Source organism: Platalea leucorodia, assembly GCF_965183815.1.
Source record: "Platalea leucorodia genome assembly, chromosome: 3".
NCBI lineage: Eukaryota > Metazoa > Chordata > Aves > Pelecaniformes > Threskiornithidae > Platalea > Platalea leucorodia.
In genome coordinates, this window is record NC_138825.1 from 14,586,490 (window position 1) to 14,598,881 (window position 12,392).

Consider the following 12,392-nt stretch of genomic DNA (forward strand, 5'->3'; position numbering starts at 1 on the left):
CCCAAGCAGACTCCTGAGAAACTTGTTGTCTAGTTGCAGAAAAAGTAAAAAAGATCTATCCTGAAAAAGAGAAGAGCCTTGTACCTACAGCAAAATATTGTTATTTATTTCGATATGAATCAAAGGGGGATATTTGTAGAAGATCAAAGAGAAGTACTATCTTGTCCTTGTCTGTTTGCCATTTGCATAAAGAGATACTGGGGTTTGGACATTGAATTTTCCCTGCAAACAAGACCTGTACTGAATTTCTTCATTCTTCTGGCAGATCCAGGTAGCTGTTTCAGGAGCACAGAGGCAGAGGGGGGGGGAAGAGGAAAAGGAGAGAAGTGACTTTTAAAGGTAACCACATCATAGGTGTCAAATTTTTAAAAGGTAATGTGCATGGTGACTGCATAAGCTGCCATATGATCCATTCAGCTATGCAAAATGCTAGGTGATAGGTAAAAATACTCTCACTCACTTGCCAAATTTGCTTTCAACCTTGACTGTATACCTTTTATGACTCATGCTGCCCAAAATATGCCTCTATTTTCGACAATTTTTTGTAGGATCTTAGAAACACATAGCTCTGCAAAAGAGTTGTTGCTTATAAGGTATTTTACAAAACCAGTAGAACAGCATGGGAAAAAGCCCAACAGTAGTGGGTGATATGGTATGCTTGTGAAAAAGTACAATCTTTTCCTCTTGATGATGTTTGCAAAATCCACATATAGAATCATAGAATGGTTTGGGTTGCAAGGGACCTTAAAGATCTTCTAGTTCCAACCCCCCTACCATGCGCAGAGACACCTCCCACTAGACCAGGTTGCTCAGAGACCCATCCAACCTGGCCTTGAACACTTCCAGGGACAGGGCATCCACCAACGCTGTAACTTCTCCGGGCAACCTGTCCTATGCCTCGCCCACACTCATAGTGAAGAATTTCTTCCTTGTATCTATTCTAAACCTACCCTCTTTCAGTTTAAAGCCATTACCCCTTGTCCTATCACTATGTGCCCTTGTAAAAAGTCCCTCTCCAGCTTTCTTGTAGCCCCCCTTCAGGTACTGGAAGGCTGCTATAAGGTCTCCCTGAAGCCTTCTCTTCTCCAGGCTAAACAACCCCAACTCTCTCAACCTGTCTTCATAGGCGAGGTGCTCCAGCCCTCTGATCATCTTCATGGCCTTCCTCTGGACCCACTCCAACAGGTCCATGTCCTTCTTATGTTGGGGGCCCCTACACTGAACACACTACTCCAGGTGGAGTCTCACCAGAGTAGAGTAGAGGGGGAGAATTACCTCCCTCGACTTGCTTGCCATGCTTCTTTTGATGCAGCCAAGGATACAGTTGGCTTTCTGGGCTGCAATCACACATTGCCGGGTCACGTTAAGTTTCTCATCAACCAACACCCCCAACGCCTTCTCATCAGGGCTGCTCTCAATCCATTCTCCGCCGAGCCTGTGTTTGTGCTTGGGACCTTGCACTTGGCCTTGCTGAACTTCATGAGGTTCACATGGGCCCACCTCTCCAGCCTGTCAAGGTCCCTCTGGATGGCATCCCAACCCTCCAGCGTCAACCACACCACACAGCCTGGTGTCATCCGCAAACTTGCTGAGGGTGCACTCAATCCCACTGCCTGTGTTGCTGACAAAGATGTTAAACATTGGTCCCAATATCAACTCCTGAGGAACGCCACTCGTTACTGGTCTCCAGTTGGACATCGAGCCATTGACCGCAACTCTTTTGAGTGCGACCATCCAGCCAATTCCTTATCCACCGAGTGGTCCATCCATCAAATCCATGCCTGTCCAATTTAGAGACAAGGATGTCACGCGGGACAGTGTCAAATGCTTTGCACAAGTCCACGCAGATGACGTCAGTTGCTCTTCCCTTATCCACCAATGCTGTAACTCTGTCATAGAAGGCCACAAAATTTGTCATGAATGATTTGCCCTTAGTGAAGCTATGCTGGCTGTCACCAGTCACCTCCTTATTTTCCATGTGCCTTAGCATAGTTTCCAGGAGGATCTGCTCCATGATCTTGCCGGGCACAGAGGTGAGGCTGACTGGCCTGTAGTTCCCCGGGTCCTCCTTTTTTCCCTTTTTAAAAATGGGGGTTATGTTTCCCCTTTTCCAGTCAGTGGGAACTTCAACGGATTGCCACAACTTCTCAAATATAATGGGTAGTGGCTTAGCAACTTCATCCGCCAGTTTCCTCGGGACCTGCAGATGCATCTCATCAGGTCCCATGGACTTCTGCACCTTCAGGTTCCTTAGATGGTCTGGAACCTGATCTTCTCCTACAGTGGGCAGTTCTTCATTCTCCCAGTCCTTGCCTTTGCCTTCTGCAACTTGGGTGGTGTGGCTTGAGCACTTGCAAGTGAAGGCTGAGGCAAAAAAGTCATTGATTACCTCAGCCTTCTCCATATCCTGGGTAACCAAGTCTCCTGTTTCCCTCCAGAGAGGGCCCACATTTTCCTTAGTCTTCCTTTTATCAATGACATACCTATGGAAGCTTTTCTTGTTGCCCTTGACATTCCTGGCCAGATTTAATTCTATCAGGGCTTTAGCTTTCCTAATCTGATCCCTGGCTGCTCGGACAATTTCTCTGTATTCCTCCCAGGCTATCTGTCCTTGCTTTCACCCTCTGCAGGCTTCCTTTTTGTGTTTGAGTTTGTCCAGGAGCTCCTTGTTCATCAGTGCAGGCCTCCTGGCATTTTTGCCTGAGTTCCTCTTTGTTGGGATGCATCGTTCTTGAGCTTGGAGGAGGTTATCCTTGAATATTAACCAGCCTTCTTGGGCCCCTCTTCCCTCCAGGGCTTTATCCCACGGTACTCTACCGAGAAGACCCCTGAAGAGGCTAAAGTCTGCCTTCCTGAAGTCCAGGGTAGTGAGCTCGCTGTGCACCCTCCTTGGTGCCCTAAGGATCCTGAACTCCACCATTTCATGGTCACTGCAGGCAAGGCTGCCCTTGAGCTTCACATTCCCCACCAGCCCCTCCTTGTTGGTGAGAACAAGGTCCAGCATAGCACCTCTCCTCATTGGCTCCTCTATCAGTTGGAGAAGGAAGTTATCATCAACGCATTCAACACTGCCAAACGCAGCGTAACCGCCACCAACAGTCACTCACAGAGGCGATCGGCTCCGGTGCAGACGTGTTCCACAGCGGAGCAGTGGATCGCAGAGTACAGGGGAGTTTCCTGAGCCAGGGAAACCCCAGGGGAGTGCAGAGACCCACCAGGAGCTCTGGGAGTGAGTATTCTCACTGAACACATCTGAAGCCAATACTGTCAGAGCAGGAGGAGGGAGTCGGGGAAGGAGAGAGACAGAGAGAGGAAGTCTGATTAGTATGTCCTGGTCCACAACAGAAGAATGAACCAACTACTACATATTTCTTCTAATTTCCAGAAGGATTAGGTCTTACTGGAAAAGTCTCACAAATGGGTGAAGCATTACCACCAAATCAGAATTCTCCTCTTTGATTCACAATGAGCACAGGATGTTGTGAAGACAGCAGTGAAACACAGACAGTGCTGTGGATTGACTTAAAAACCCTCTCACAATTGTGACAATAGTACTTTATAAGCTTTATCATAGTAATCATTTTGAAGAATGTACTGAATAGCATGGGGCAAAAGAAGGATGGGAAAGGATAGTTCAGTTCGGAGAGATGTTCTCATTCGTTTCTCAGACCCACAGATACTAGGCTAGCAAGATATGTGACAACACTGAAAGTAACCTGAAAAAGACAGATTTTAAAAACTGTTAAACTGAAAAGATGAAACCAAAGCAAAGCAAACCAAAAAACCAAAACCACGCTCCCAAAACCACAGCAATTGCACAGGACGGAGGTGTTCCCACCGCATACAGAGAAATCTAAGATACTGATCTCAAAACAATTTGTGAAACATTTTTATAATCAAGCATACAGGAGGTTCCTTCCAAGAATGGGGAAGACAGTCTCGGCTCTCAGTAACTATGGCATTGGCAGATTCTAGTTACACCAAGCCAACTGATGCAAAAAAAACCAACCAAACAAATCCAAACCAAAAAACATCACATAAAAATCAAAACAAAACATTCCCAAACACCCCAGTTTTCCATTTTCCCCTCAGTGCACTTATATTAAACACCTCACAAATCAAAGAAAGTTAGCAGAACAATGCTGCTCTTGTAGTACAGAATGTTTCTTCATCTTTTTTCAACAGTATATGAAGATGTCCAAGATTTAAAAGCATTACTTTTCTAACTACATAGTGCCTAAAGAGCAGAGAAACAAGAAAACTCACTTTCTAGAGTAATTTTTACACTGCAATGCTAACAACCAAATTTTTTGGCAGTGCAGTAAGAGAAAACTTGGAAAACGTATCAGACTATAAACGATGCCAAATGCCATTGAAAACACTCATGACCCCACTTTCTGTTACTTGTATTAAGTGTATATTCATTCTATAACATAATTACTGTCTGAAGAATTCAGAGACTTACATTTATATAATCTTATAGTCTTTCATGGGACTATTTAAAGGAACTACCAGACCAAAACATGAAGAGAATGTCTCTTCTATTTTTAATCACCCTCCAAAAAATTAACAAGTTATACATTGCAAGGCAGTTAAATAAAGAAATGAGAATGAGTACATAATACTGAGCCCCTTCTATAAAAGGGATTTAACTAAACACAAATATGGGTTAAATGCTTTCAATACTGCACATACTAAGAATTCCTTCATACATTACAGAAATACACGTATAGACTAATCCTTATATTGAATGGCTTTTACACAGATGAAAACACCAGTACAACAGGACAAAACATGAACTTTGAAAAAGGAAAACAAAGACAAAACTAACACCAACAAAGAAAGGCATAAGACGAAAAATACCAGGTTAGATCTTGCAGTGTAGTATATTTCTTCTGAATTGTCCAAAAAATCGCTAGTGTCAGGCTGTTCATTAGACAGAGATCAAGAAACTCAAGTTATTTACATTGTGATTGAAAGCCAGGTATACATAAAGGGATGTTTTCTTGCTAAAAAGAAGTTGTTAGTTGAAACTCAAACCAGGTTAAGACAGTTCTGGGGATAGGGGTAAAACACATCTAAGGGTATGGTCACATTACAAACACTACCAAATCACACCAAAATAATAAATTATTGTTCGTCACCTGAGCTGTGGTAATGAGCGACAAAGTGCCCCAGCAAGAGGCAAGTATGTACCTGTTCAACATCTCAGTGCAGCACCAACAATAACTCCTCATGCTGCAGTGGTCCAGTCCTTTGGCTTGTGCACTCATACCCATAAGTAAATAAGCATAAAGTTTAAGCATGCTTTAGTGAGACAGAAGCAAAAGGGTCAGAAGAACTGCTTCAATGAAAAGGGATCCACACTGTTATTGCTGGAGGAAGAGACAGGCATCTCTTGCTCCCGTTTCCATTTAAGAGAGTAGAGTGTGTAGATTGTTACAAACTTCTTCCTCAGCCTGCTTTGTGCTAAGGCTCTTTGCTAGAGCATCCATTCTTTCATTAGATCTCTTCTTTACATTTGACATGCCAATTTAAATTGTCCATTGGTTCTATATCTAATGACAAAATATGGTTTTTCTTTGGTCTCTAGACCCAACATCATCATTTTCAAAATCATAGTTCTGTTTCATCTGGAAAGGACAGATCAGGTCTGCATGCTTCATTCTGATACGAACACCGGGGCAGTTAATTTCCCTCTTCAGAAAGGTCCAAACAAGCACTTATGGATCGTCCTTACAGACAGGGAGATGAGGCAAGCTCTTTGGACAGGTTTCAAATACACAAGCTGACAGGAATAGACAATAGTAAGAGATTTCCTTATCAGCAGAATTAATATGGATCGTTCAAGTCCATTCTTGGAGCAGCTAGTTTCTGAGATTCCAAAGTGCAAAGGTCCTGATTGCCAATGCACAAGGTAGGAAAAGGCTCAATTCCTCCCTTCTGACAACACCTGCTAAAAAACTGCTCTCAAAAGTTGTGCTTTAATCCCTGCAGAAAATCTCTCTCCCATGTTTAGCAGCTCAGGTTCCTAAGGTGCTGAAATGAAAACACCTCTCTGTCCCATGAAATTGTCCACTAACTGGTTTGTATAGTCAGTGACTGATAAAACAAGAAAGAAATGGAAAAAATATTTTTAAAACTTCAGCTTCTCCATTAACATCTTTTTGCAATTATGATTCTGTGCATGTATAAATAAATAAAATCCTTAAGGAACAAAAGCATTATAAATTGAACTATACAACGCTACCAATTGTGTTTTCTTTATAATCTAGACAATGCAACAGGGAAGCAAAGCCAGGATAACTTGGAATCAGTTCAAAAATCATTTTGAGTTAACTGATGAGTTTATGGTAGAAACACTGACTTCATTACCATATTTCATAAACACTTGTATAGCCAGGGCTCCTAAATGATGTTGTTGTGCAGTTATGTCAAGGTCTAAATAACATATCTGAAATAATTGCCTAAGACCTACGTGTGATTTGGTAAGCTATTCTTCTCCATCTTGAACAGGCAACAGAAAGTGCAGGCTACCTGTCCAGCCAGTTGCTGAGAAAGAGCAAGATTATATACAGCCTCATGCACTCAGAGCCAGCTGACCCACTACCAAAGGACAAGGCACCTGGAAGGAGATTTTAGTACAATTACAGAGCAATACAAGGAAATCTGCGTCAGAAATCCCACTCGTGTGGTTTGTAGACTATAGAAGAGGAAGTACATTCCTGGGCACACCCTACCCAAAACCAACTCAGAGTAAAGCCAGTGTCCCTCCCACCTATGCACTAAGCCAACATTTTCACCTAACACCTGCCTTAGAAAAACAAAGAGAACGTGGAAGTCTGCAGTAAGGAAGCAAAGGCGTGTCTATTTTATCCAGGAATGTGAAGAAACTGCCCAAGTGCACAAACCTGGAAAGCAACAGTCTCCACAGAAGAGAGGAAGCTACTGCAATCGTGTGTGTGAGACAGCACAGATGCCTTTTCCCTCACTGCTTGAGTTCTCACACCCTTGTACTGGTGGGTCCAGAGGAAGAAAACATTGGCAATACGCCTTTACAGAATATGTCAACTGCCAGACTCAGTGTCGCTCAGGTGTGATGCCGGGCCACAGGAAGATTGTTTGCGTGGGAAAATAACAACCCCACAAAAATCCAATTTTTTAAAATGCGTCATACCTCTTTCCCATGCTTTCAATTTTATTATTTCCATTATCAATCGTTGTCAATACAAGCACAAGGGAGAGAAACATTTGGGTACAGACAGTAATTCTACAATTAAAAAAATAACTCTATAAATAAAGGGAATGATATACTTGGCAATGAGGTATAAAGGATAAGAGGAAACCCACAAGACAAAGGGCTGCTGCTTAGCACGTACATCACACCTGGCAAAGCCCACAAATAATGGGTCTTGCTGCATATAGTGTAATGGCACCAAAAAATTTAGGACCGATATGTTAGGACTTGTCAGAAAAATCACTATCGAGTTCAGTAGTGCTAAGGAGGTATGCCCATGCTGCATGTTACTCACAAATTCATGATGTGGCTCTGTCTCTTTCCTCAAGGGTGGATCAAATTTCACTTGACCAACTAGAGAGGAGAAAAGGAAAACAAAAATTTAAGTTGGACTGTAATTAGACAAAATTTAGCTCCAGAGGCTAACAAAAAAGAAAAATCCAGTTTAATGAGTGTATCATATCCCCACTGACGGAAACTTCTGACACATGCACATAGCGAACTTGTGCCTGCTAGAAACTAAAGGGGCACAGAAGTACTCTTCTATCACAAAGGCAGCACAATCACCATTTGCCCCACCTACTCATTAGACGGATCAGGAAAACCATTCAGCAAATAAGGCCGTGAAGTGCCCTCTTTAGAGGAGCAATACAGCTGTCATTTATAGAAAAAACACATTCATTGTGTGAATTCACTCTTGGATCTGTCCTTGTGGGAGATTCACTAGCCTAAAAAGCCTTGAATGAAGTTTGGAGAGAGCTAATCACATCTTCTAGAACAGCTCTTTGGCAGATACTCTTTAACACTCCTCCCCTCAATCTTAGCTTAAGACAAGACAAGTAAAGCTCCAAGCATTGCTCTGATTTAATTCAAGCAAAAGAATGACTACAATTTGGAGGATGGATTCTGCTTTCACTGGCCAGTGATCAGCCTCCTCGATTTCTACACCACTGTTTCAATTCAAAAGCAAAAACTACAAGAAGATACTAAATTAAGGAAGAAAAATCTTCCTCTGCCATTTTGTTACCCAGCAGAATCTGGCATCACTCCGAATATCCTTGCTGGAGTGGCATATGAAGCTATACTAATCGGGTGTCAGAAGAACTCAGGTTGCGTCCTCTTCAATTAAAGATGAAGCAACAGTGAGATCTGCTGAAGTGCTGACAAAGGGTGTATTAAAGTATTTTACACTAATATTTCTTTTGCACAGTCATCTACAACCTATATCCATAAGTGAAACAACATAAGTTTTTATTTTCCTATATATCACTAAAAATGTTTCTACATATGTCAGATACCCAGAATACCAGTTGAAATAAGTGAATATCAATGATTTTTTTAAAGAATATTTCATGTTGTCATACTACACATGCTTACAGTTTATTTCAGAGCGTGTCTTTTCTTCTCTCACATTTCTACTTGTTGAATGAATTCTATGAGGCACTTCAAGAGGCTAGAAGAGAAAAATAAAATACTTTAATACCAGAATATACTCACTTGAAACCCAGTATTGTGTACCTAGTTTTTAGTAGGTTTCTTTAGGATAATATCTAGAAAGAAAGAAAGAAATCAAGTGGAAGCTAAAAATAAATATTGCATGTATGTTTTTGTACATTAAAGTTAGAATTATTTGGAGGCATTTTATCTGTAGAGTGTCTTCAACTTCAACATAAGGGTTTTTCAAACACTGGATTTGAGCAAGTAAAGACAATGCTGGCCAGCGTTTGTCTTTGCTCAGGTAACATTTCCTTTTTACGCCTTTCAGTTTAAGGGTATTGGTAGTTTCCAAAATAAGCAGTAAGGCTAAATCTGACTTACTGGCAGCATTTCCTTCAGTTTAGATACCCCAATCATTTTCCTAGCTCCTAACCTAAACTGATTCCTAAAAAGTCATCGGTTTGTTTCTTTAAAAAGATGAGAAGTTAGCCTGAGGTCTTCAGAGCTGAACAGATGGGAGTATTCCTGGTACTCGTGCTGTGTGGCAAAAGCGATGCCATCATTTCTACAAATTCACCTTCATATTTATGTTCCATTTCTATTTTTTCCCTGGATTTCCATTTACTTCTCTACAGGATGAGGTGACATGAACTTTAAGACTTGGCTTTCTTTTCATTGCCCCATTGGATTTTCTCTCTTCTTTCTTCTTTCTTAACAAGAGTACAAGACCAGCTGACTGCTGTATACAAACAGGCTCTAAAACTAGCAACATAAATCCTAACAGTGTGCTCTCAGTATGTCCGCTGCAATAAAATCTTACTCTTTAGAAGAAAAAGTTAATTCTCCATGATGTTAGCCTAAGTAATCTCTGAAAAGGGCATGTTCGCTACGTTTCTGTGTTGAGTATGTGGCAGCAAAACAATTTTTAATTAAAGCAATCTGACACAATACTGTCAGAAATTTGATGTGCTGGTATGTTAGCTTTGCTTTTATATGTACGAATTATAATCTTCACTTGGCAACTTTTGACTACGAAGCGATGACAGAGTTAGAGAACTTCAACTGCTGTACTACCACAGAGTCACAAATAGCTCAGCAGCTCCGTTTATCCCCCAAATGTTTATCTGAAAGCCTTATTTCCCTTCTCCCCTTTTCATTACACACTACTTCCTTGCTTTATATTAGCATCCAACACATGTACATAGTGTTTCACCTCCCGTTTATGTTCACTTTGGTCTTTTTTGAAACTGGAAAGAATTACAGATTGTGGGTATGTTTTTTCTCCCACATATCTCACAGGCAGCTTTTTGTTTCTTGTAATTTATGCCAATCCTCCCCTTCCTCAATTCTGGTTTGTCTATTGTGCGTTCTTTTGAGCTTTAAAAACGGTTTGCTGTAGCTCAGGATGTGTTTCAAGGTTTGATCTGGTTTTCTATTTCAGTATTTCAAAGACTCTAAGTGCTAAAAGGTTGATTATTTATAATCTTTTGTTAAGAGGCATTGCCTGCTTGCCCATGATGCGTGCACATCTGTAATGTCAGCACCAGGAGCCCAACTGCAGTGGGGGTGGGAGGTATTTCTGCCTTTGCAGTGATACTGTGCGAGTTCCTTGCATCCTACCAGAGATGTTTGTACTGCACAACAGGCAGAGCCTGCCCTCACACCTCCTTCTCCATGACCACAGGACAAAGTCCTCAAGTCACCTTGAAAGACCTATGCTGACAACAAACCGGTACAAACAGCTGACATCTAAGCTGTGCAAGGGGACAAAGGAACGTAGGTTAACATCCCGACACAAATGCCATTTGGACACAATTTTAATCACAGTACAGATCTCAAGAGCAATCTTATCCCCAAACCTTACAGTGGGCAGTACACTGCCTTCAGAGAACACTGATAGCCAGGAAAGCTCTCTAGCCTCCAAAAAACCAAAACAAAACAAACAAAACCCACCACCACAAAACCCCAAAACAAACACCACCACCACCCCAACAACAACTAAAACTCGAAACAAACTAGGCAGCCCTCTGAAGCTCAAGATTCTCACGAGCGTTGTTTGTACTATGTTATGTTGTACCATGTCAGGTTGCTTCTTTCTATTTTTGATGGACGCATTCAGGTGATTGCCACAAGTATAGGAATGGTCAATTCCTAAGTTTGGATTAACATCTCCAGCTACCTCTGTGAGCAGGCAGGTACTGAAGCAAGTTCAACCACGTATAAAGGGAGCATGTACACTTCTTATTCCCTTCGGTTCATTAAAGGAAAGACCACAATGCCAACAACTGCTTTGCCTGTGGCAGAATTCTTCATCTGAAATACAGACCTTGCTCAAGATGCATTGGATAATTCATTATTATCTGCTTTATTCACAAAGGTTGGTTCTAGGCTTGCTTATTACGAAATAAAATGTTTTCCCAAGTGTCTATCAATCTCATTTTGCAGGTGGATTAAATGCCTCAATGGAAAAAATTATCTGGCAACATGGTTAGGGAAGAAATCCTAGAAAGAGACATCCAAGTTGTCTACCCAATGAAAATGATCCAGCACCACAGGTAACGGTGTTTGAAGCTCACTGGAGAGCTCAAGGCCATGTGATGAACAATGATGGAGAAGTATCGTTATGCACAGAAACCCACGAATGCAGCAGGAAACCCTCAGCAACATAAGATAAACAACAAAGGAACTAACATCTGAAAAAATGCATATCAAAAGACATGCAAAGCAGCTTGCTTGTCCTCAGTACTGTCAGCCAGTCTAGCTCCTTTATAAGTGATGAAAATATTCATTTTCTCTGATCACTGCTGTGAGGTTGTTTTCTCTTCGTTTTCTCGCCAGACAAGGCATAGCTTTTTCCCCTGATACTACACTTCATTATGGGATAACTGATAAGTAATACACTAGACAACAGAAGAGCCTCCTTAATGCTGAGTCAGAAGGGACATAAAAAAAGCGAACACTATTTTGAAAGCTACCAATAATTACTGTCAATAAAATGTGAACTGAAGTGACTCCATACCAGAAGAGGAGAGAGATTATTCACCTGAATGGCCCGAAATGAAGGTCAAGTTTCTTACTGAAAAGACACGGGGGAAGGGCACATCAGGGTTTCAGTACAATTTCCAGGAAAGCAGGGAAGATTCGCAGGGCAAGCTACTCTGATCCAAGCAGCTCATGCACAGGAAGCACAATGAAAAAAGCTACCTTTCTTCTTATGACAGCTCATGAAAGCTTCAGTTTTCCGGTTTCTACAGAAATATCACTTTAACGGGCCTTAGAGCTCTCTATCATCATTGAACACACGGAGAAATAAAGGACACCTGATCCTTAGAGCTTCTGGTGAGGAGAAGATCCAAGTTCCTCAGTGCTGTCTCCATCAGGAATCAGATACCTTTCTCTTAACGCTGACGTGAAAGTCAACCACATTAAGGGTTTTCTTGTGTGTTTAACTTCCCTAAATATTTTTTTTAAACAGAAAAATTTACTAAGTGTACTCCACTATTGGCAATTGCTTTTAGAAGTACCAACTATTCAATCCTTATGCCTTCCTCTCCTTCCCTCCCATTTAGGAAATACGTGAACATTGCACTCTACAATAAAAAAAAAAAAAAAAAAAAAAAAAGATCTATTTCACTTTGGCTTCTTTCCACATTTTTTTATTTCAAGGATAGGATAAGTAAGATAGACTCAGTGCATGTCAACTTGTATTTGCTGTTCC

At 41.4% G+C, this 12,392-nt stretch overlaps 1 protein-coding gene across 7 annotated transcripts in view; it reads right to left on the reverse strand.

The window, feature by feature from the left end:
* MAP4K3 (mitogen-activated protein kinase kinase kinase kinase 3) overlaps positions 1-12,392 on the reverse strand; it is an 87,280-nt gene that overhangs the window by 43,123 nt on the left and 31,765 nt on the right. For 5 of the 7 annotated variants that reach the window (XR_014227749.1, XM_082307627.1, XM_082307626.1 and 2 more), the window contains exons 13-15: positions 8,615-8,690; positions 7,533-7,591; positions 4,864-4,926 (exon numbers count right to left, since the gene is read on the reverse strand). Coding sequence is in view for 6 of the 7 variants with exons in the window: in XM_082307627.1 (XP_082163753.1) it covers positions 4,864-4,926; positions 7,533-7,591; positions 8,615-8,690 (198 nt within the window). In the remaining variant the exon portion in view is untranslated. The remainder of the gene's footprint in view (positions 1-4,863; positions 4,927-7,532; positions 7,592-8,614; positions 8,691-12,392) is intronic. The other 2 variants (XM_082307629.1, XM_082307628.1) reach the window with 1 other exon arrangement.